Source organism: Vombatus ursinus, unplaced genomic scaffold, assembly GCF_900497805.2.
Source record: "Vombatus ursinus unplaced genomic scaffold, bare-nosed wombat genome assembly UNPS02014798.1, whole genome shotgun sequence".
In the NCBI taxonomy this organism is placed as follows: Eukaryota; Metazoa; Chordata; class Mammalia; order Diprotodontia; family Vombatidae; genus Vombatus; species Vombatus ursinus.
The window spans coordinates 483035-508595 of record NW_020954576.1 but is presented as its reverse complement, the minus strand read 5'-3'; the positions used below and the strand labels follow the sequence as shown (position 1 = coordinate 508595).

The window sequence follows — 25561 nt, the reverse complement described above, 5'->3', positions numbered from 1 at the left end:
TGTTTTGTTGTTTTGGACTTTTCATACCTAGAGCTCAACATAGGCATTGTACATAGTAGGCGCTTAATAAATGATTGTTATGTTGAAAGCTCTGAAATAAGTAAAGTAAGTTTCCTTATTTTGCAGATAAGGTAATTGAGATACAGAGGCAGTATATACAGTGAAAAGATCACTGATTCTGGAGTCAAAGGACCTAGGTTCAAATCCTGCCTCTAAAACTTAATACCTGTCTAACCTTGGACAAGTCACTTCATCTCCCTGGGCATCAGTTTCCTCATATGTAAAATGAAGTGGTTGGACTAGATTTCTTCTTAGGTTTCTTTCAGCTCTGGGTCTATGATGCTACAATTTGTCCAAGTCACACAACTAGTAAATGGAAGAAGTGGGCCTCAAATCCAGATTTTCTGACTCCGTGGTGCTCTCTCCAAGGTACCATGCTGCCTCTTACCTGTGTGCTCTGGCTATTTCATGCACCACACAACAAAAGAGCAGGTGAGGGAGGGCCAATGAGGAAATCAAGCAGAATGGGAACTTAGAATATTGCTTACTACAATCCAAGATGGAGGACAGGGCAAGGGGAGAGGAAAAAAAGGGTCTCTGAGATGAAAGCTTTTAAAGCTCTTAACAATAGCTCACATTTAGATAGCTCTTTAGGGTTTATAATGTGCTTTCTTCAAACGACTCTTTGAAGGGAGTAATTTAAATTTTATCATCTTTATTTTACAGATGAGAAAACTGAGGCTCAGACAACACTCATATTAGACACTCATAGAGGAAGTGAAGTATCAAGGCCAGGAGTTTAGTCCAAGTCTCCTGAATCTGAATCCAGCGCTCATTCTTTCATATGCCATGATGTCTTTGGTACCGCATCACACTGCCTCTCCCTTATGAATCTCCCCCTAGTGGGGGAATGAAAGGGTAGGGGAAGGACAGTGATGGAAAGTGACTTCTACTAACTCCAGCTCCCAAACTTTGCCCTAGTTCTGACTGGCCTGAAAAAGGCTAGAGGTAAACAGAAAATTCCCAAGAAAAGAGGATTTTCTAAGCCCTTCACACTGGATAATAAAATTATGTTATAATAAACTTATAATAAATTAGAATAAATTAAAATGATTTATAAGAAAATTATTTATAATGGATTTATAATAAATCATAACAAATATATTTATAACAAATTTCTAATAAATATATTTCTAGTGAATCTATAATAGTTTATAAGAATATATTTATAATAAATCTATAATAATGTATAATTGGTATATTTGTATTTGTTTATAATAAATATTTGTAATTAAGTTATAATAAATATATTTATAATTACTCTATAATGATTTATAATAAATTTATTATCTCTGTGTCTCCCCAGCAATTATAGAAAATCAGAGAATCACCCCTCTCTTTCTTCTTTTCTCTCTCTCTTTCTCCCATGTCAGACACTGAGTTAGGCCTACCACCAACCAAGTGTCAGAGTAGTTTCCTAGCAGTGAGAGTGAGATGGATAAGGATGGCAGGGTGGTCCCTGGAGAAGCAGATTGGAATTAGGAGGCATTGTATTCTTTAAAAAAAAGTCACTATACTGTATCTACCCCCTTTGGCCCTCTACTGGGCATAGAGCCCAAAGAGGTCAAAGACAAAGAGAAGGTCCTATATATGTATAAATATTTATAGAAGCACTTTTTGCAGTAGCAAAAAAAAATTGCAACAGAATGTCTATCATTTGGGGAATGAAGGAACAAGCTTTGGTACATGAGTGTGATGGAATACTATTGCACCATAATATATGACGAATATGAAAGATTCAAAAAAGGGAAGGGAGAAGGAACCACACATTTATTAAGTACCTGTTAGGTACCAGGCACTTTGTTAAGCCATTTTATAAATATTCTCTCATCTGAAACTTGGGAAGACATGTATGAATCAATAGAAAGTGAAGCAAACAGAACCAAGGAAATAATTTCTATGATGACCACCGTGATGTAAATGGAAACAGCAGGGAAAGATTTCAAGATTCCGATCAATGAAATAACCAATCTTAATTCCTAAAGACTAACAAGGAAACTCTATGTCCGCAGAAAAGTGGTGGACTACAGGTGTGGAATGAGACATGTGTAGTCAGACATGGCGGGTATGTTGGTTGGTTTTTGCTTAACTGAACTTCTTTTCCATAGAAAAGGATTCTTTGGGGGTGACGAGGTTATTGAAAGGTACAGCAATTTTTTTAAAAGTTATCAATAAAATTTTATTTTCTTTAAAAAGCAGCAGGCAAACTGATAGGGTAGGGTGTTCAATGTGTTTGTCAAGTGACACCTCCTGTATGAAGTCTTCCCTAATTTCCACTGTGGGTCACAAGTTTCACTTTGGACCTCACATGGCATTCTGTCCTGCATCTAACATATTTATCACGTAATGTTTGTTTTTATAATAATATGTTTGTGTCTTATCCTCTTATTGGACTATGAGCTTTATGATGTTAGGAATGTTGTCTGACTTAGATTTTGAATCTCCTCAATGCCTGGCACAGGACATTGAACACAGTAGGTACTTAATAAATGCTTGATGAATGAATCACTGAATGAATGTCAAAGGCTGAGCAGCTGTGGTAGAGCTCTACCTGACTAGGATTAGGCCTCAGATTCCAAGCTGAGAGTGGGAGGCACCAGGTGTGTAGGGGGAGGGAAAGGAGATAGATGACAGATATTGGAAGGTATTGGAAGACAGAAATGGACAAGAATAGCAGCAGTCCTACAAGTTTTAGGTTGAGAAATAGGGCTATAAGTTGGTCGCAGCAAAGTGAGGGGCTGGGGGATGGGGCAGAGGGCTATTGCCAATCAGACATTGAACCATCAAAGATAACACAGAGCTTTAAGAGTTAGAGTTAGATGAGGGTTGTGATGGAGGCAGCTCACACTGGCTGGTGAGAGCCAATTGTTAAATTTTCAGCATGAGAAATTATACCTTGGAAACTGACAAATGTTACAAATCAGGGCTTGATTTATTGTTTTATTGATTGTATAGTATTAAGAAAGTGATGAAGAAAATTTTAAGAATGCAGATTAAACTTAAAAGTGTATAGGGAACGCATTTTTTTTTCAGAGAGCCAGATGTTAAACATTGGAAGGTATTTTAAAGATCCTCTAATATACCCCATAATTTTACAGAATTGAATTTTTGAATTCCAAAGCAATGAAGGGAATTACCCAAGGTAACACAGGGAATAAATGACAGTCAAGATTTGTCTAAGACCAGATTTGAACTCAGTATGAGGAGTATGACATCAGGCCCAATGCTCTGTACACTATGGCGCCACCTAGCTGCCCTCCATCATGCCTACCAGACTCAAAATCTATGTAGCTCCCTGACTCAGTTGGTTTGAGCATGATAGTAATATTTGAATAATACAAGCAAAGCAACAGCAGTTATGTAAAAAATACTACTGTGACAAAACTAATTTAGTTTATTGTATTGAGAGGTGGTAAGTGGTGTGATGTAATGAGTGGTAAGAACACTGAATGTAGAGTTAGGTGAGTGACTCTGAGAAAGTCCTCTGTTTACCTCACTTTCATCATCTGTCAAATGAGCTAGAGAAGGAAATGGCAAACGACTCCAATATCTTTGCCAAGAAAACCCCAAATGGGGTCACTGAAAAACAACTCAACAACAAGCCTCATATTTGAAATGAATGTCTCCCAGGCATCTCAAACCCAACATGTCCAAAACAGGATTCATCTTGCCTCCAAACTCACCCCTATTTCTGTGGAGGACACCGTCATCCTTCTAGTTACCCAATTACATAGAACTGATGCATTCCTCAGACTCCTCACTCTCTCACTTACCTCCCATATCCACTAAGTTATCCAAATCTTGTCTTTTCTACATTCATCCCATTCATCCCCTTAAAGGGGTCATCCTTTGACTCACTTCTTAAAGGGGCCTATTCACTGAAAGGGCGTTGCCTCACTCAAAGTGAGAACCTAGAAAAACCTTAGCTTAAAAGGGCCAGAGTCTCCCACTAGATTCTGGGCTGTCTCCAGTCAGTCTGATCGATATCTGGCCACTGGACCCAGATGGCTCTGGAGGAGAAAATGAGGCTGGTGACTTTGCACAGCCCTTCCTCATTCAAATCAAAGTCAATTGCAAGTCACGTCATCATCTCCCTGATGTCATGGTCCTCTTCAAGAATGAAAGAAACCACACAATCCCTTCTCACCACTCATACAGCCAAGCCCTCATCATCTCTCACCTAGACTATCACGAAGGCCTCCCGCTTGGTCTCCCATACTCAAACCTCTCTTCACTCCAATACGTCCTCTCCACCTCTACCAAAGTTACCTTCCTAAAGTGCTTTATACCCCAAAGAAGACACGGTTGGGTGATATTACCCAACATTCAACAAAATCCAATGGTTCCTATTACCTCTGGGATTTTTGTGTATGTATATATACATATTGATATTTCTATATTTTATGTGTGTAACACCAACTTCAGTATGCATACATACATATATATGTAAATATACATGCATACATATATACATATACACACTTTTCTATTTGACATTTAAAGTCTTTCAGAACCTAGTTCCAATGTACCCTCCCAGCCTTATTTCACATCACACCTATCTATACTCTTTAGTCCAGTCAAACTGGTCTTCCTGCTCTTCCTCACACCCAACACTCCATCTCCTCTACCCGATACTTTTCATTCAAAATGTTTTTTCATTCATTCATTCATTCATTCATTCATTCATTCATTCATTCATCCCACGTCTTTGTACTAGCTGTCCCCAGTGCCTGGAATGCTCTCCCTCCTCATAGGTGTGTATGTACGTATGTATTATACACACATAGTTTGGGGTTTCAAAGATGGTTTGGTCATTATTTTCCATTAGCCAGAGGATACAGATTATCTGGGCAGCATCATTCCAATTCCACAGCAGACCTGGCCAGTTTATTCCATTCACTTTCTACTGATCTCAAAGCACATCCATCCAGGCAGTCCAGGATAGAGAGTGTTTCTAGGTTCCCACCAATGTACCTCTTGGTTATCAAGTCTCTCCTGAGCAGCAGAAGTTGGAATGGCCCCCTCTCAGCCTACAAAGACTTTCATTCTGATCAGATACCAGCCCTTGCCAGAAGATAAAAATGCTACCAACACAGGAAACTTCCTAGAGTAATTTGCTATAAACTTACGTTAGAATTTAATACAAGACAAATCTGTCTTGGGCCTCATCCATGGGAGTTTAGTGTCAGTACCCAAAGGTCCAGTAATCCCCACTCTTGCCTGCCCCCTCCAAAAAAACCCAACCCCATTGCTACTATTGTATCACACAATCACAGAAACATCTCAGAGTTGGAAGGACTTTCAGCAGCCATCTGGTTCAACCCATACCAGACCAAGAATTCCCTCTATACCATAAGAGTCAAGCGGTTATCTGACCTTTCTCTGAAGACCTCCAGGGAGGGGGGAGCCCACTTAATTCTGGAGGCAGCCCACTCTGCTCTTGGTGAGCCCCTTTTTTTTCTAGAGGCAGTCCTAAATCGATCTCTTTAAAATATCCACTCTCTGTTCCTACTTCTGCCCTCTGGGGCCACAGAGAACAAAATGAATCCCTCTTCCACAGGACGATCCTTCAAATACCTGAGGATAGCTATAATTCCTCTCTCCTTTCCTCCTCTCCCCAAGTTTTCTCTTCACAATTCTAAACAACCCTAGTTCCTTACATTTCTGCTCATACAGCATGAATCCAAGGCCCTGCATCTTATCCATGGCCTTCCTAGACCTGAATACTGAACACAGTATTCCAGATGTGGTCTGAACAGGTCGTAGTCAAAGGAGCACTAAGACCATCCTAGGGCTGGATGCTATACCTCTGCTAATAAAAAACCTTAAGATGGCAACCATTTTCTTGGCAGCCATATCATACTCAGCTTGCAGTCCCCAGATCTTTTTCAGTCAAACTGCTATCTAATCCTTGCCCTCCATATGCACCTTGTACTTATGAACTTGATTTTTTTGAACCCAGGAGTTAAGGCTTTGCATTAGTCATTGAATTTCAAATATAAATTATTTTATTCAACCCAGTGTTCTAGACTCAGGAGCTTTTGAATCCTGACTTTGTCACCCAGGGCTTGAAGTCATCTATACATCTGATGATCATGCCATATGTCTTTATCCAAGGAAAGGACAAAAGTGTTAACCATTAGGGCCAAGCATAAGTCCTTGGGGCATTCCACTGGAGACCTTTCAAGTTGACCTCTTGGTTCTAGTTTACCACAATTTATAAATTAAGTATAGAACAAGAAATTGGGCTCTGGAATCCTCAAAAAATGATTTCAAAGAAGCTGTTCTCAGGCCCATAGGGAGGTTACAAATTCCCTCACATCCTTTTGGGTCAAATTCAGGGAGAGTGTGGTAGGTATGGTGGGTATGAGAGAAGGCACAGAGAAACCAACTTACAAAAGGCATGTGACTTAGAAGGATTCCCTAATGAAAGAAGACTGTCCCAGCAGAGAGTAAGGACCATACCAATGGCTTCAACAGTTTAGAATGGAAATAGATGGGAGGAAAGGATGCCTACCTGGACTTCCCGTGTATGGTAGGCGATGATCAAACCCAGAAGGATGATGGTGGACAGACTGATAAGGCATTTCAGGGCCAAAGAAAACATGGAATCCTGAAAGAGAAAAATGAAAGAGAGAATTAGAAGATGAGAGGAGCAGGGACAGGGTGGAAGAAACAATCTTATGTTACTCCGGGATATGAGGGGAAGGACTGACTGTATACCAGGTAGGTGCCCAGAGGGGTGTGATATTTCAGGAGGCTCTAAGAGTAGGGATGACCATGGAACCTTTGGAAATGGGTTAGTACTTCCTAAAACCTGCTTTCATAAGAACTTAGAATTAGAATCAAAAGGGATCTTACAGGCCATTGAATCCAACTCTATTTTTACAGATGAGGAAACTGAAGCATAGAGAGGCTAAATAACTTAGCCAAGGTCACACAGGTAGCAAGTAGAAGACAGGATTTGAACTCACATCCCCCAAACCCAATTGCCATTATATCATACTCTTTTCACTTCTGGCCTATGGCTCAAAGAAAGGACTAGTGAGTAAGAAGAGGGGAACAGAATAGGGAAGATATGGTAGGCAACAAAAGTGGAATTCTACAGCCAAAAACCAGAGCCCATTTGAAGGTGGAAGTTGGATGGTGCCTCCTTAGCAGCATTCTGGCCTGCACTCCTTTGCTGTGGTTCTACCTTCTACATCCCCTGAAGAGGAGGTGGGAGACAGCTAGGTGGGGCAGTGGATAGAACTCCAGCCTTGGAGTTAGGAGGACCTGAGTTCAAATCTGGCCTCAGACACTTGATACTTACTAGCTGTGTGACCCTAGGCAAGTCACTTAACCTCATTGCCTAGCCAAAAAGCAAAAAAAAAAAAAAAGAGGAGGTGGGGAGTATCCCCTGTCCACTGGGACACCAAAATAAAATTTTGCCCTTTCACAAAGTCATTAAATTCATTAAGGCAGTTAGGTGGTTAAGTAGAGTGTTGGATTTGGAGTAAGGAAAACCTGAGTTTACGTCCTGTCTCAGATACTTACCAGTTATCCGACTCTGGGCAAATCACTTAACCTCTCTCAGCTTCAGTTTCCCCATCTGTAAAAATGAGGCTAATAATAATAACTACCTTGCAGGATTATTGTGAGGATAAAATGAGATATATGTAAAGCACTTTGCAAATTTTAAATTTCTATGTAATAATAAAAAATAGGGTTAATATAGTGTACTACTGTTAGCAAAGCACTTTACATATGTTAACACATTGTATTCAATGTATATAAATGCTAGCTTTTAAAGTACCTGCTATGTAGAGCACTTAGACCAGGACAAGGAAAATCCAATTCTTTCTCTCATAGTGCTTGCCCTCTAAGACTTGTACATCAAGAATAGAACATAAAATGAAATCTTCTCCAAGAATTCTACTTCTGTGTCCCATTAGGTCAGGGGGTTGTTGTCCTCTGTTCTCCCAGCTTCTAGATACTTCCCCTCTAAAGTTAACTTACTATTGCAGTCCATCCTCCACTCAGCAGTCAAGGTGATTTTTCTAAAGCATAGATTTGACTGAGATAGCCCTCTGCTCAAGGAGTTTCACTGGTTCCCTATTACTCTTAGGATCAAATGAAAAATTTATGCAGTTGGCATTCAAAGTTCTTCATAGTCTAGTCCCTTCCTATCTCTGCTTGGCTTATATGTTAGTCTCCTTGTTGAACACTTTAATCAGTTCTACCATCCTCCTTGGAGGTCCTTGAACATGACATCCTGACTCCTATCTCCCAGTCCCCCTTCACCTTTTAACTTCCTAGTTTTCTGTAAGATTCAGCTTAAATCCCACTTTCTGCAGAAGGGCTTTCCTGATCCAGCCCACAGCAGCCCTCCCCTCAACAGCTCATACCTTCCCAATGAGATTACCTTGCATTTGCCATCTGTCTTTGTCTCTGTCTCTGCCTCTGTCTTTCTGTCTCTGTCTCCCTCTCTCTCTCTGATTCTGTCTTTCTCTGTGTGTCTGACTTTATCTCTCTCTGACTCTGTCTCTGACTCTCTGTCTCTCTCTACACACATACATATATCTTGTCTGTACCTGATTATTCACATATTGTGTCATCTATTAGAATGCATTCTCCTTCAGGGGAGTAACTACTTTTTTGGCTTTCTTTGTATCCGTGCCTGGCATATAGTCAATGTTTAATAAAGGCTTTTTGAATCACTGACATATGACAGCCCTTCAATTACTTGTTGATTGATGGATTGGGGAGAGGCAAACACCAAATGGGGTCATGAAGAGTCAGACATGACTGAAATGACTGAATAACAACAATAATAACATTGTGGTATAGTGGAAAGAGTACTGGCTCTGGAGTCAGGAGACCTGGGTTCCAATCCCACCTCGGATGTTTATTACATGTGATCTTGGGCAAGACATTTTGCTTCCCTGGGCCTTGATTTCTTCTCTTTTTGGCAGTCAGTTAGCATTTATTAAGCCCTTACCTTTTGCCAAGCACTACGCCAAAGGCTTCTTCAGCTTCCTCGTATGTAAGAGGAGGGAGTTCATAGGTTGAAGTCCTTCTAGCTTTGGATCTGTGATCTATTTTGTATGTATCTATTTGCACCTATTCACTTTCCTACCATTAGAATGTAAGCTCCTTGAGGGCAAAGACTGTTTTTGCCCCTTTTTTATATCCCCAGTGCTTAGCATAGAGCCTGGCACATAGTAAGTGCTTAATATACTCTGGTTGACTATTGACCTCCACCAGAATGGAGTCTCTTAGGCATCTGTAGCTCTGGAAATGGGGAAATCTTCCCAATCCTGATGGAAGAGCACAAACCCCCTGTAGGCAAATAGAAACAAAACTGACATTTATTGAACACCTACTATGTGCAAGGGGTAGCTAGGTGGTTCTGTGGAGTCAGGAAGACCTGAGTTCAAATCAGAGCCCCAGACACTTACTAAGCTATGTGTCCCTGGGTAAGTCACTTAACCCTGTTTCCTCATCTATGAAATGAGCTGGGGAAGGAAATGGCAAATCCCTCCAGTATCTTTGCCAAGAAAACCCCAAATGAGATCACAGAGCGTCAGACACAACTGAACAACAACAACAATAACACTACATGCAAGGGGCTGAGCTAGGTGCTATAAGTGTGTGTGTGTGTGTGTGTATGTGTGTGTGTGTGTGTGTGTGAGAGAGAGAGAGAGAGAGAGAGGAGGGGCTGGGGGTAAGGAAGAAGAAGACCAATGTGAGAAAGCCACAATCCTGCCTTCAAGGATACTCTGCTCTGGAAGTGCTTCTGGGTGTCTAGCCACAATCCTCACTCCTTCTAGGAAAGCACCCCAAGAACCTGCGCCTCTGTAGAAGGCATCTGGAGTGAATGGGTGGTGGACCCTTTCAGGGCAGGGTCAGTGAAGGGAAGAAGAGCTCAGTCTACCCATAGGTGGTACTCCAATGGTCTAGAACAGCAGTTCTCAAACTTTTTGACCTCAGGATCATTTTAAACTCTTTAAAAAATTTTGAGGACTCTCCCAAAGAGCTTGTGTTTATGTGAATTATATCTTTCTATATTTACCATATTAGATATAGATATAGATATATAGATATCTTAGTATTATTATGAAATAGTTTTGACCTCATGGTCCCCTTGAAAGGGTCTCAGGTAATCTCAGGATTCTCCGGACCACACTCAGAGAATTGCTGATCTAGCAAATAGACACATCTTCTAAGGGGAATGAATTGAGGAATGATTCTGGAGATTTTAAGCTAGGAATGTCCATAATGTTCTTCTCATAGAAATCTGAATGAGCGAGTACTCTTTCCACTATACCACAATGTTATTGTTGTTGTTATTCAGTCATTTCAGTCATGTCTGACTCTTGATGACCCCATTTGGAGTTTGCCTCTCCTCAATCCATTAAATGCACTTTGTTTGTCTCTGCAGAAATCTTTAGATATGTGGCTCATATTGACCCCTTTTCCCACCATATCCTGAGCCCTTTGGGGGCAGAAATTGCCTGCAATTAGAACTCAAGACTATTTTGACCTCTTCAGAAGGCAGAGTAAAGAGAATGGAGACAGGAGTCATCATCTTGCCTTTTTGTCTACCCTTTTTTGTGTCAGATGCTATCCCCTCTTTTTCTGACTGTGACCAGAATTATCTTTCCACTTAAATGACTCTGGCCTGGTCAGAGACAGGACAGATATGCTGGGTCAGTGGAGTCTCTTGGAGCATTATCAAGCACTCTTCATGCCCTAGAGATCGTATTTTTGCCAGTAATCTTCATGGTATGCCAATAAAGACACACACACACAAGTCATTTTAAATAGGGATAAATTTTAAAATAAATAAAGTTGGATCAGGTCAAAGGACACTGGCTTACTAAGTTCCATGAGGGCTGGGACCACGTCTTATCTAAACCTTGACTCTGCCCTCCACTGAGCAGCAGAAACTCTACATACACACAGGGGCTATTTAATAAGTATTGTTGAAGGCTAAAAGATTGGAATAGAAAATTTTCTTATACATTAAAAATGGAAATAATTTTCTGTGCTTCTTGGCAGAGTCAAAACAAGAATTGTTTACAACTGGGGCATGTGGCAGAAATAGTGTTACAGGCTCAAGCATGGACTCAGTTGGGGAGGGGCAGAGACCTTGGGATCAGGTGCTTTAGGGGAAGGCTATTGCACAAAAGTGAAGGGGTAGGAAGAAGGGAACAGCAAGGAAAGAATTCACCCCAGCCCACCATCAAATAGCTTCGTATTTAAACCATTCTTGCTAACCAGGTGCTAAACTTGGTTATTCCTACAGCAGAAGAATGTTAAGTACTGTCCGTATCCTCTAAATTAGGTGCCCTAGGGAATAGCCCTAGTCATCCTGCCCAAGCTATGGCTCTGATTCTTAGTCTTTACTAGAGCTGGTCATCTATAGTTTTTTGATAACTAGGATTGATACAGGCCTAGTCAGTCTCTTGCTTAAGTATCATCTTCCCCAACAGGGTAAGCCCAGGAACATTTAACACTGCCTTCAACTAGATCCCATCTAGGAAACAACAAATGAGATCATAGGGCTGGCAGTAATCTCAAAGTCATCTGGTCTTTCCCCTAGTCCACCAGGGAGACTGCACTGAAACCCGCCTAGTTTTCATGGATTCCTTCATTCCACCAACTAACACTTAATACATTGCCTTCTCTAAGCAAAACACCGAGGGAGATAGAAAGATGGTTGAGACATAATGCCTGCCCTCAAGGAGCTTACAGTTTACTAGGAAAGCTAAGATGTGTACAACCAACAATAACATAAAATAGAATTCTCCAACAAAGACCTTCTCTAGTGCCTTGTAGTGACATGATAATGACCTAGATGTTATGTCAGAGCTACTACCCCCTCCTTTTATGGCCACTGGCCATGGCCAGAATTTTTTGTTCAGTTGTTTTTCAGTCATATCCAGCTCTTCATGACCCCATTTGGGGTTTTCTTGGCAAAGATACTGGAGCGGTTTGTCATTTCCTTCTCTGGCTCATTTTTGGATTGAGGAAATTGAGGCCAATAGGGTTAAATGACTTGCCCAGGGTCATACAGCTAGTAAGTGTCTGCAGGAAAAGGAGTCTTCCTGAGTCTGGGTCTGGCACTCTATCCACCTATCTTTCTACTTAAATGACCCTGGTTCTCAAAGGCTAGGCCAACACAGTACAAACTCTTACTGATCCTTTCCAGTAAGAAAGGCTCTGAGTCAGCCTGTGTGTCTGTCAATTGAAAACCAGCCTGGAGATGTTCATCATCAAAAGCTTGGCCTCAGGGTGTTTAATTTCTCTTGGCTACAGTAACTCTAGAAATAGCCTCCTAAGGCTGTGTTGATAGAAGGAATACAAAGGACAAACAACAACTCCCCATCTCTCCCCTTGAATCCTCTGAACTATTGAAGAATAAAAGAGAATATCAGTGGATAAAGAGGTAAGAATAAGATGCTGTGTGAGCTCTAAGGAGACTATTGAAAGAATCCAGGTGAGAGGCACTAAGGACCTGGGCTAGGACAGTGGCAATCATGTCATTTGAGACAGCTAGATGGTACAGTAGAGAGGGTGCTGGACCTGGAGTCAGGCAGACTCACCTTCCTGAGCTTAAATCCGGCCTCAGACTCTTACTAGCTATGTGACCCTGGGAGAGTCACTTTACGCTGTTTGCCTCAGTTTCCTCATCTGTAAAATGAGCTGGAGAAGGAAATGGCAAACCACTCCAGTATCTGCCAAGAAAACTTCAAATGGGGTCACGAAGAGTCTGATATGACTGAACAACAACAGTCTCACTTAACGTTTTTCACTGATGCAGCAATAGGTTAATAAAGGCAGACACATCCAGGAACTATTTCTCATTTGATTTCAATTATTTTCTTTTAAACAACAGAGCTCAGCAAAGACCTTTTTCCTAGGAAGGCTGGCTGATTGATGGATTTGAATCCTGGTTATACTACTTACCAGCTGTGTGGCCTTAAACAAATCCCTTCCCCTCTCTGGGCCTCAGTTGCCTCATCTGTAAAGTGAGGAAGGTTGGACTATGGGGGCCTCTAAAGTCCCTTCTCTCTCTAGATCCAGAGATTCCACTTTTCATGGGGTCATTTTGCTTTGTTCTTATCAGAGGAGACAAGAAGTTAAGTGTAAATGAAGCGAGGAGACCTTTGCTGGGAAAACACTTAGAATTTCTGTCAGTCCTCCTTGTCAGGCAGCAGGGGAGGCCGCACCTCGAGTCTTTCTTCGTGATACCATTCGAGTGGCCGGAGACACCTTGACCAGGATTTTATTACAGTCTGTGGTATTCCATGTAATTGTCTGGGGATCAGGGACCACCTACTAATGCAGAGCCCGCAGAAAACAGGACTGTCAGGCACCTGATAGGTTTCTAACTACATGCACAGCTGTCAGGTTTGGGGAGTACTTTGTTATACAGAGAAGCATAGCAGGCAAGTGGAAGGATCTCTAGATTTAAATTCAGGAGGCTTTTTTTTAATTGTCTTTGTCTGGTCATGTCTGACACTTTGTGACCCCATACGAGGTTTTCTTAGCAAAGATGCTGGAATGATTTGCCATTTCCTTCTCTGGTTCATCTTACAGATGAGGAAACTGAGGCAAAGAGTTAAGTGACTTGCCCATGGTCACACAGATAGTAAGTATCTGAGGCCAGATTTGAACCCAGGAAGGTAAGTCTTCCTGGCTTTGGGGCACAGCACCACCTAAAGTCAGGAGACTTGTATACAAATCCTGGTTCTGCTGCTTGCTAGCTGAATGTCCTTAGACAATTCACTTTCTCTCTCTGGGTCTTAGTTTCCTCATCCATAAAATTGGGGTGTTGGGTGGAGACTAAATGATTTCAAAGAGTTATTTCATGCTAAATCTACAATCCTAAGTTCTCTGAGTTTCTCAATATAATTATTATCGAAGATTTTCCTGGAATAAATTCTGAGTGGGCAGAGCAAACCAAAGAAAGAATATTACTTTTTGGGGTCAACCCTTGAAATTGGAGCTGTTCTGTGTAAGCACCAAATCTTGGGTCACTAAAAGTCCATCAGGGATGATCTATGTTCTCTTCACAAGGCTCTCAACCAAAAGGGCAGGCCTGCATTTTCCATGGGGAGATGCCCATCAGGTACCTCAAAGGTTCAACATCCCGGAAACTCATCAAGCCCATGAAATTATCAGGAGACTCCCCTTATTTGCCCTCCTTACCCTCAGACACCTAAGTCCAGTGTTATCAGAAGGATCAAATTGAGATCATGTTGGTAAATTACTCCATTATGGAAAAGTATGATTCAAGTGACAGGTATTAAATGTGCCACGTTTCAATGCCTATCATTGGACCCATAGAATCTCTAGGCTTGCATCATATAAAGCTATGTTAGGGGCGAATCATAGGATCACTGAATTCCCAAGAGAAAGGGAACCCAGAGGTCATATAGGCCAACCCCCTCATTTGTTAGAGGAAGAATCTGGGGCACAGAAAAGTGACTCCCCTATCACATATAGCTCATAACTAGCAAATGCAGAATGTGATTAATAGGGCATATTTCTATTGTGCCTTAGGACTTTTTGAAGTTTTCCTCATAACCACCCTGTGAGGTAGACTAGTTGTATCAAATTCAAACAGAAATGGGGACCATAAATCTGTCATTAAGGATCCCTGCAGGCACATATTGGCTTAGAAAACCACACATGAACTTTATCCATGAACTACTGTATTTTGGCTAATTTTGCTAAATATTTCTCATTTGGCCTCTCTTGGGAGTGTTGCTGCTATGTGTCTGACACCTCTGAGGTAGATGGTAGAAGTATTGTTACCCTCATTTTGTAGATAGGACACTGAGTCTCAGAGAAGTTAGGTGACTTAGCCAAGGTCACGAAAGAGTATGTCTCAGGGGTCAGGACTGGAACTCTTGCCTTCTCACTCTTTCCCACCACATCCAAGAGTTCCAACCCTATTTCCTTTGCCATTAGAGCAGAGGCTGACAAACAGTGAGCACTTTCTAAGTGTTTGCTAACTAACATTCAGCTGTTTGGAGGCCACAGGAGATGTCATTAAGAATTTGGAGTGGCAGCCCCCAAAGTGGATCTAACAAGGCACTGTCCAGATTTGACAGCTGCTGTGCAAGTGGATGGGAACTGAGACTGGCACCCAGCCACTGACACCAGGCCACATCAGGCCATCTGTCCCCACAGTCAGGCTCCCCTTGTCAACCCGCACGGTCCTGCCGCACACCTCATTTACCCCTCAAACAACATGCTAGCTTCCCTTCCCTTTCACCGTTAGCTTGGCCCCTGGGGCTTTGGCAGAAGGTGATGGAATACTGGACTTTGGTTTCTGTTCCAGCTATATAAATTGCTATGCTATCCAGCATCAGAGTTTGAGGAGGAAAGACCGGAATTATAATGATTACAGTAGATCTTCTCAGAGGCTCTGAAGTTTTAAATGTGGTTTATCATTTGAAAACAAAAACAAAACAGAGAAAAATCATCTATAGCCCTTGAGAGGAATTAAATGGGAAATCACAGCATTGATTAAGCATGGGAATTATCTATATCTTCAGTAAACTCCTTCTAAGCTTTATATTGTTGTTGTTACTATTATTAACTAGCTCTTATATGGTGCCTTATGATTTGCAAGCTGCTTTACAAATATTATCTTATTTTATCCTCATAACCCTAGGAGGTAGGTGCCATTATTACCCCCATTTCACAGATGAGGAAACTGAAGCAAACAGTAGTTAAGAGACTTGCCCAGGGTCACACAGCTAGTAAATGTCTGAGGCTGGATTTGAACTCAGGTCTTCCTGATTCCAGGTCCAGCATTCTATCCACTGTGCCATCTAGCTGCCTCTTAATATTTTATGGTCTAGCATTCCTGTTAACCAGGCTTTCCCTAGTCCCCCCAGCTGCTAGTACCTTCCCTTCAAAGATGACTTGAATTCTGCTTTATGTGTTTTGTCTATATTTATGCACATTTGTGTATATGTGTGTATGTGTGTATGTTGTCTCTTCTGTTAAAATGATAATAGCTAACATCTATGTAGATCTTTAAGGTTTGCAAAGTACTTACCCATTCTCACAAGCTTCTGAAGTAGGTACTATTTTTATCTCCATTTTACAGATGAGGAAACTGAGGCTGAGAGAAGTTCAGTGACTTGTCCAAGGTCATCACATATAGTATCTAAGGTAAGATTTGAATTTGGGTTTTCCTGACTCCAAGTCCAGCCCTCTATGCATCATACCACCTAGCTGTCTAGAATGTAAGCTCCCAGAGAGCAGGGAGTGCTTCATTTGTGTTTTTGTATCCCCAGGGTCATACACATTGCCTGGCACATGATAATGGGCTGAATAAATGCTTGCTTGATTGAATGACTGGTTTTCTTTTTACCTTCCCTGACACTCAGAAGGCTTGGGAGCCTGGATGAAATTGAATTTTTTTGTTTTGCTGGCAGAGGATGCAGACATCAAACAACAGACATATGAAAGATGCTATGTGCTTCCTGTGTTAGGATACATCAAACGCACTGCGCGTGTCTGTGTGTGTGTGTGTGTCTGTGTCTGTCTCTGCGCGTGTCTGTGTGTGTGTGTGTGTGTGTGTGTGTGTGTGTGTGTACATCATGCTCCAAGGCTCTGTAGCTGTGTTGGTGTGGATACTCTTTCCACCCATATAGATCCTGACCCCTTGAGAGTTGCTGGGGTTGGAAAACGCATTATCTTTTGCTGCCAAACTTTTGATGACCAGCTTAACTAGCCCAGACTTTAGACACTAAATCCAACACCGAGCCCACAGTCAAAGCTCTTCTTCTTGGTCAGAACCACAATTGCATATACCAGGCTGGCAAACCCGCAGATTCAACTCTGCACCACAATGAGGCATCTTGGGGTCAGAAATTTAGAGCTGGAAGGGCCCTTCAAAATCATCTCATCCAACCCTCCCATTTAACAGATGAGGAAACAGAGGCTTAGGAACAGTAAGTGACTTGCCTATGGTCACACGGCCAGTAAATTTCAGAGGCCTTCCTGACTCCAAGTCAAGCACTCTGTCCACTGCATCAAGGCCTCTGAATATCAGAATGAGGATTTTAGTGGAACTGTGTATATAGCTCATTTTACAGATGAGGAACTGAGGCGAACTGGTTAAGTGACTTACCCAGTGTCACACAGCTAGTAAGTGCCTGGGGCTGAATTTGAACTCACGAAGATGAGTCTTCCTGATTCCAAACCCAGTGTTCTATCTGCTGCACCACCTAGCTGTGTGCATGTGTGTATGTGTAGTGTATATATGTGCATATATACATATACACAAACACATACGTATACACACGTGTGTATACACATGCACTGTGCCTGTATGTACACCTGTGCATATAGGTATGTACCTATGTACATGCATGTATGTGTACCTATACACATATACATGTACACATGTATATACATATACATATACCCACTCATATCTTTGCCAAAGATTTTTTGCACACTGACTCCAGAGCCAGCGTTCCTTCCAAAGTGGCATGCTGCCTCTCACTCTTCTTAGCTCAGACTAATCCTCCCAGACTTTGCCACTTCATTTAATTGGCATAGGTGGAGGGAGGAGGAGAGGCTGAGCACTCCTGGAAGTCAGTCAACTAATTCATCATTGACCAGTAAAACTCCATGGAACCTCTCTGTGACATTCGTTTCAGCCCTAGAAATATGCAGAAATAGATCATTAAGATTCTAAGGAAACTGAGGAAGTTGAGTGCTATGGGATGCTTGACCGATCCAGTAAGAGGCAAGACATATGTGTATAAATACATATGTGTGTACATGTGTATACACACATATATAAATACATGTATGCACGTACATATATAGATATATACATATAGATATATTTGTAATTTTCGTCAATCTTTGTTTACTTCCATTTTCTCATCTATATAATGGGGATAAGAACAGCACATATATGCACATACTTGTATAGATATATACATATAAATATATTTGTAATCTTGGTCAATCTTTCAGCACATATATGCACATACTTGTATAGATATATACATATAAATATATTTGTAATCTTGGTCAATCTTTGTTTACCTCCATCTTCTCATCTATAAAATGAGGATAAGAACAGCACCAATTCACAGGGTTACTGTGAGTCTCAAGTGAGATTATATCTGTAAATTCTTCACAAACATCAAAGAATTATATAAATGCCAAATACTGTTATAGCTATTCTTCTGAGTGCATGTGAAGCTACATATTGAGTGACCGCATTTGATTAAATGTGCATGATAATAAATGTGACTTAGGGTCTGTTTGTATAGGTATATATGAGCAAATAAGCATGTCTGTTCTCCAGTGTGTCTCTGGTATTTCTAGGAGTTTGTGTAAGTGAGTGTGTAACGTTGTTTCATTTTTGCCTTTACATCCCCAGTGCTCAGCAGCCCTGCCAGGAACTTAGTAATCATCTGATAAATGCTTGTTGACTGAGTGTTGTACTTGGAGGTATTAGGGCAGGTCTACTGTGATTTCCTGAGACTAGAACTGTCCAATGGGATCAGTAAAAAAAAGTCAAAAGTCAATGTTAACTCACTTTGGCATCTAATTGCCCTGCAAGACTTCCCTAAGTTCTAGTGGATGCAACTTGGGAAATTGATTCTCAACTACTTTCTTTTAATAATTTAATATTTTCCCTTCAATTTCATGGAAAGACTCCAAAATTGATTGATATTCAGCATTAGCAGAATATTGTGACTCTGGAATGGATGTCCTAATTAGACACTCTTGCTAATTAATGCTATGCAAATTAAACCAGCCCCTTATTCACTGCCAAGTAGCACTGTCTTTTTCCTTGTTGCTTATCTGTAATGCATGGTTCCTTTCCTCAGACCCAACACTCTTGCAAATAAATGAGATCTGACACCATTTCTCCTCTTCTGTCCTTTCCCTATTTTCTCTTTCTTCCCTATTCTCCTCTACTCCTTTCTTTCCCAGTGCTCTCTCTTTCTCTCTCCCTCTCTCTCTCTCTCTCTCATAGCATGACAGCATCAGAGATCAACAACGAACTTCAGAATCCACAAAGTCCAACCTCCTGATTTTATTGGTGAGGAAAATAAGGCCCGAGGAGGTTAAGTGACCATTGTCATACAGGTAATAATCATTAGAAATAGGATTTGAACCGAGGTCCTTTGACTCCAGGGCCAATGGGTTTTTTTTTCTCTCCATTGTAGCATGCTATGTTGTAACAGCATTGTAGCAGAGCCAGTATTTTTTTCCACATAGCATTTTTCTCTTCTTAGCTCAGATTAATCCTCCTAGACTTTGCCACTTGATTTAATTGGCATATGGGGGGGAGAGGAGAAGAGGCTGAATACTCCTGGAAGTCAGTCAACTAACTCAGTACTGACCAGTGAAACTCCACAGAACCCTTTAGCGGCATTCTTTTCAGCCCTGTCAATATGCAGAAATAGATAATTAAGATTCTCAGGAAACTGAGGAAGGTGAGCACTATGGGATGCCTGACTGATCCAGTAAGAGACAAGTCATGATTACAGAATCTCCCTAACTGAAGAGACTTATGTAGACAACTGCCCCAATACATTTACCAATGACACTAAAGTGAAACAGGTTTGGGGTAGGATGAAGAGAAATATAGTTAGTTTTTCATAACATGACTACTATGGCAGTGTTTTGCATGACTACATATGTATAACCTGTATCAAGTTGCTTGCCTTCTCAATGAGAGTGGGTGGGGAGGAAGGAAGGGAGAAAATTTGGAACCCAAAATTTTAAAAACAAAAGTTAAAAAAAATTGTTTTCACATGCAACTGGGAAATCAGATACATAGGAAATGGGGTATAGAAATCTATCCTGCCCTATAGGAAAATTGAAGGGGAAGGGATAAGAGAAGGGGGGGTGATAGAAGGGAGGGCAGATTGGGGGTATTCAGAATGCATGCCATCTTTGGGTGGGAGGGAGGGACAAGATGGGGAGAAAATTTGCAACTCAAAATCTTGTGGAAGTGAATATTAAAAACTAAAAATAAATTAATTAATTTTTAAAAAAGAAAAAACAGGTTCAAGAATAATGATAATAATATAATAATAATAGCTAGCTTACGTAGCACTTTAAGATTTGCAAAGCATTTTACAAATCTCATTTTATCCTCACAACAATCCTATAAGGTTGGTGCCATTATTCTCCCCATTTTACAGATAAGGAAACTGAGGCAGGCATATATTAAGTGACTTGCCCAGGGCCACACAGTTATGATGTGTCTGAGGCAGGAACAAAACTTAGGTCTTCCAAACTCCAAATCTATCCACTGAACAACCTAGTTGTTTAAACTGGTGGTCAGAAATTCCCAGTAGCAAATACTGCCAAGGCCATTGCTTCCTCTAGTCAAGAAGGAAGTGGTGTGGTGCAATGGAAATAGCACAAGGAGTAAAGTCAGGAGACATCAATAATACAGGAGGAGGGGGAGGAGGGGGAGGAAGAGGAGAAAAAGGAAGAGGAAGAGAAAGAGGAGAAGATGACAAAGGAGGAGGAGGGAAAAAAAGGAGAAAGAGGAGGAGGAAGAGGAAATAGTAGTAGTGATAGTGGTTGTGGTGGTGGTAGTAATAGTGGTAGTAATGATAGCTGGTATTTTATAGCACTTTACATACAATAATTCATTTGATCCTCACAGCAAGCCAGTGACATAGATACCATTTCTATCCCCATTTTATGGACAAGAAAACTGAGACTCAGAGATGTTAATTGACTTGCCACAGTTAATTGACAGGGTCATAGTAAGTATATGAGGCAGGATTTGAACCCAAATCTTCCTGAGCAAAAGCTAGCACCCCCTCTGTTATGACAAGGCCTTACTCTACTTACTCACTAGCCCTATATCATTAGTTCACTACTCTGAATCTTAGTTCTCTTAATCCATAAAATGGGTATAAAATATTTTCATTACCTATATCTCACAGGGTTGTTGTGGAGAAAGTACTCTATAAACTATTAAGGGATTGTGAAGTATCATTATATATATATATATATATATATATATATATATATATAATATATAGTTCACAATATGCATATAATATATACTTCACAATATACATATAATATATACATAATTGTAAAATATATAATTGTGAAGTATCATTAATAATAAAGAGATGGGAAACTTCTTCCCTTTAGGACATGGGGACTATGGGAGCTGGTTGCCATTCACTGTCTAACCAAGATAGGTTTCATTCTAGGGAGCATCCAGACAGAACACAGCATAACAAATGGAACCCAGAACCCTTGGCCAAGGATGCCTGCCCTTGGGGCACAGAATACAAGACAGGTAGAGTTGGCAGAGGATGCTCGTCTGAAGACGATCCTGCTGGTAGCTGCCAACCATTTCCAAGGTCACAGCACTGGCTGTGAAGAGGATATCCTTCCAGTCCATCCCCACCCCCACCCCCACTGCTGCCTTCACTCTCACATAGCTCTTTGTTTCAACATCCTTCTTAAACTTATCTTTAAAGCCAAAGCAGGGGATAAGAAAGAGAGCCCAGTCTTAGAGGCAAAAGAAACCCGGGTTCAAATCCCCCTTCTATCCCTTATGACCTGTGTGACCAGAGACAAGTCTCTGAGAGTCTCTGAGCCATCCACATCTATCGAATGAGAACAATGTCACCTGCAATGCAAACCTCCCAACAGGGATGGTGTGAGAAGCAAATGAGATGATAGATGTCAAGATCTATGTAAACCCAAGAGGGTGCTATGTAAATGCCAAGTGTCATTATTATTGTTACTATTATTGATATATGTTAGTTCTCTCTATGTGTCTTAACCCCTACTAGACCAGAAGCTTCATGAGGACAGAGGCCTCTAACTTGTGTAACTCTGTCAGTGCCTACTACAGTGCTCTGTATACAGTAAGTGATTAACAGCTGTGTGTTGAATCTTATACTGTAGTTTGCAATCCTTTAGAGGTCCACACATTGTCTCCCTCCATCCTACCACCAAACCCTGACAAACACCCTAGTGGTGGATTCCCTATGTTCCCTCCTCCTTTCCTTTCCTCCTCCTGTTTTATTGATGTCTCCTGACTTTATTCCTTGCGCTATTTTCATTGCACCACACTACCTCTTTCTTGACTGGAGGAAGCAATGGCCTTGGCAGTATGTGCTACCAGGAATTTCTGACCAGTCTCCCATAGAGCCCACATGATCACTGGAGACCTCTCTGACTCCCACCACTATTACCACCCACTCGTGTCCAATTGGTTGCCAAGTCTTGTCAGTCCTATCTCTGTAGTGTCTCTCCTATCCATCCCACTTCTTAATTTCCAGATCTGACCCCCACCCTTCACTCAGGCCCTCACTTCTTCTCGCCTAGGCTATTACAGTAACATCCTGAGCCATCTTTCTGTCTCCAGGCTGTCCCCTCTCCAAATCTGCTACTCAACGAATTTCTCTAAGATGACACTCAGATGATGGCACTCCTTTACTTAGAAAAACGATGCCTTAGGGGCAGCTAGGTGGCGCAGTGGATAGAGCTCTGGCCTTGGAGTCAGGAGGACCTGAGTTCAAATCTGGTCTCAGACACATAACCTTACCAGCTGTGTGACCCTGGGCAAGTCACCTAACCCCGATTGCCTCACCTAAAAGCAAAAAAAAAGAAAAAGAAAAGAAAAACGATGCCTCATGAGAGTTGACCTGAGTCAGGGGTGTACACTGCTATTGATGGGAGGAGAAAATGAATGAAAAAAAAAAGAATGAAAGAAGGGAGGCTCATAGAGGCTCATAGCTGCTATATAACTGTTGGGCTTTATAGAGTCATACCTTTTAGAGCCAGAAGGCACAATAGAGGTCATCTACTCCAGTGGTATCAAACTCATAGAAATGGATCCCTGAGGGCCATATATTGACTTCTTCTTGTTGTTATCAAGTCATTTTCAGTCGTATCTGATTCTCTGTGACCCCACTGGGGTTTTCTAGGCAAAGATACTGGAGCGGTTTGCCATTTCCTTCTCCAGTTCATTTTACAGTGAGGAAATGGATGCAAACAGGGTTAAATGACTTGCCCAGGGTCACACAGCTAGTAAGTGTCTGAAGCCAGATTTGAACTCACAAAGATGAGTCTTACTGACTTTAAGCCCAGCACTCTATCCACTTTGCCACCTAGCTGCCCCAGCTACGCTCAAGGAGCTTACATTCTAATGGGACAAGACAACACGTAAAAAGGAACTGAAAAGCAGAGGGAACAAGAGGAGGTACCAATGGTAAAAGGCTGGAGATTCAAGAGTGGAACTGAGATATAAGTGAGCATGGCTAGCCTGGGCACTTCCTTAAATGGAGGTTCTGGGCAGAAACTTGCCAATCAGAGGCAGATGCAGGGGAAGAGGCATCACCAAGGTGGAGGTAGAAAGGTCCACAGAGTCAGGGGACAAGAAGCTCCATGGGGTGGAAGCATCTTACCCACACCATCCCAGCCTCAGCAAGTTGGCAGGAGGGAATATAAAGGAGAAACATTACAGCAAAGGGAGTGATGACTGCTTTAAATATCCTAAATTTGAGAACCAGAAAGGATGTTGGAGGGCATCTTGTCTATGCCTTTCATTTTATCAATGAGGAATCTGGAGGCTAGAGAGGCAAAGATTTTCCCAAGGTCCTTCAGGAGGTAGATAGCAGAGAGCCTTCAAATCTCGTGAAAAGAGATGGGAGTTGAGTGAGGGGGTTCAGAAGATGGAAGCAGAAGGTGGAGGGGGTGTTGGATAGAGTCATCAGATGATGGACAGAAAATGAGTCATGAGTAATAGGCAAAACTGGATTTCCAAACAAAAGCTAATGAAGTCAAGAGAGGCAGGGGAGTATTTCATTATGGCTGCTCAAAATACCATTACTCACCAAAAGGAAGATGACTATGTTGGGTAGTCTCAGGGCAACCTGTCTTTGGGGCATTAATAAAGAAAAATGGTTCTTTTGGAGCTGAGCTAGATTCCGATAGGTGGTGCAGTGGACAGAGTAACAGAGCAATCAGAAAGTTGTTCAGTGTTTCCTTCTCCAGCTCGTCTTACAGATTAGGAACTGAGCCAAACAGGGTTAAGTGACTTGCCCAGGGTCACATAGCAGGTAAGTATCTGAGGTCAGATTTGAATTCAGAAAGATGAGTTTTCCTGATTCAGAGCCCAGTGCTCTATCCACTATACCACCTAGCTGCCTTAGCAGTCAGGAAGACCTGAGTTCAAACTCGACCTCAGATGTATATTAGCTGTATGACCTTGGACAAGTCATTGTTTGCCTCAGTTGCCTCATCTGTAAAATGAAGGTAATAATAGCACCTACCTCCCAGGGTGGTTGTGAGGATCAAGTGAAATAAGAATTGTAAAGTACTTAGCATAGTGCCTGGGGCATAGTAAGCGCTGTATAAAATGTTAGCTACTATGCTGCTGCAGCTGCTGATAATGATAATGTGTAATAAAAGCAAACAGAAGGACCAAAAAGAAACCATTTTTCATATAGTAAGGCCCTTGGGTTGGCAACGCCCCCATGAGAGGGAGAAAGGGGTCATCCAAGAAATACTCACATCCAAATACTGAATTACTTTGAATGCCCTGCATCTGCCCCGGACATTGCCACGTTATACACTATCATGTTTGTCCCCCCCTCTTTTCATCTTCTGAGTCCCCCTCTAGTCTCATCTCTCTCCCCATCTCCCATCTCCTTGCCCTTGCCCAGGCTGTGCTCCACACCTAGAATGCACTCCCTTCTCACATCTGCCTCATAGATTCCCCAACTTCCTACAAAACTCAGCTCAAGCACCACTTCCTACAACGAACTTGATCCCACACCCACACCCCCCGGCAGCAAGTGCTTCTGCCTCCAAAACAACTTTGTCTACACAGTTTCATATTTACTTATAAGCCTACGTGGTAGGTTTTTGTTGGGTTGGTTGGGGGTTTTTTGTTTTGTTTTGTTTTGGTTTTTTTTTAAGAGCAGCTAAGTGGCACAGTGGATTGAGTGCCAGGACTGGACTTAAGAAGACTCATCTTCCTGAGTTCAAATCTGGCCTCAGACAAGTCACTTAACCCTGTTTGCCTCAGTTTCCTTATCTGTCAAATGAGCTGGAGAAGAAATGGCAAACCACTCCAGTATCTTTGCCAAGAAAACTCCAAATGGGGTCATGGAGAGTCAGACAGGACTGAACAACAATAAAATACATGTTTTTCCCTCAACAGAATGTAAGCTTCTTGAGGGGAGGGGCTGTTTTGTTCCTGACTTTGTATCCCTAATAGATAGTTGTTCATTGATTGATTTTGTCTCTCTTTCTTTCTCCATGACCAAACCCTGCCTTTCTACACATTCTATCTTAATCCTTCCTTTAAATATATAAGATCCTTTCATAGATTTAGAACCAGAAGGGACCTTCCCAGTTAGTCCAATCCTCTCATTTGCCCACGGGCACACAGTGGTGAAGCCAGCACTCCGACCTGTGACTCCAAATCCATCTCTCTTTCCCTGCTGCATCTGCCTCC

The 25561-nt window shown here is 41.6% G+C and overlaps 1 protein-coding gene across 1 annotated transcript in view; it reads right to left on the bottom strand.

The window, feature by feature from the left end:
* The window catches only part of LOC114050111 (small conductance calcium-activated potassium channel protein 3), a 268773-nt gene that overhangs the window by 192382 nt on the left and 50830 nt on the right, over positions 1-25561 (bottom strand). Inside the window, exon 2 of the mRNA XM_027871685.1 lies at positions 6578-6673. Coding sequence (XP_027727486.1) covers positions 6578-6667 — 90 coding nt within the window. The 5' untranslated portion in view covers positions 6668-6673. The remainder of the gene's footprint in view (positions 1-6577; positions 6674-25561) is intronic.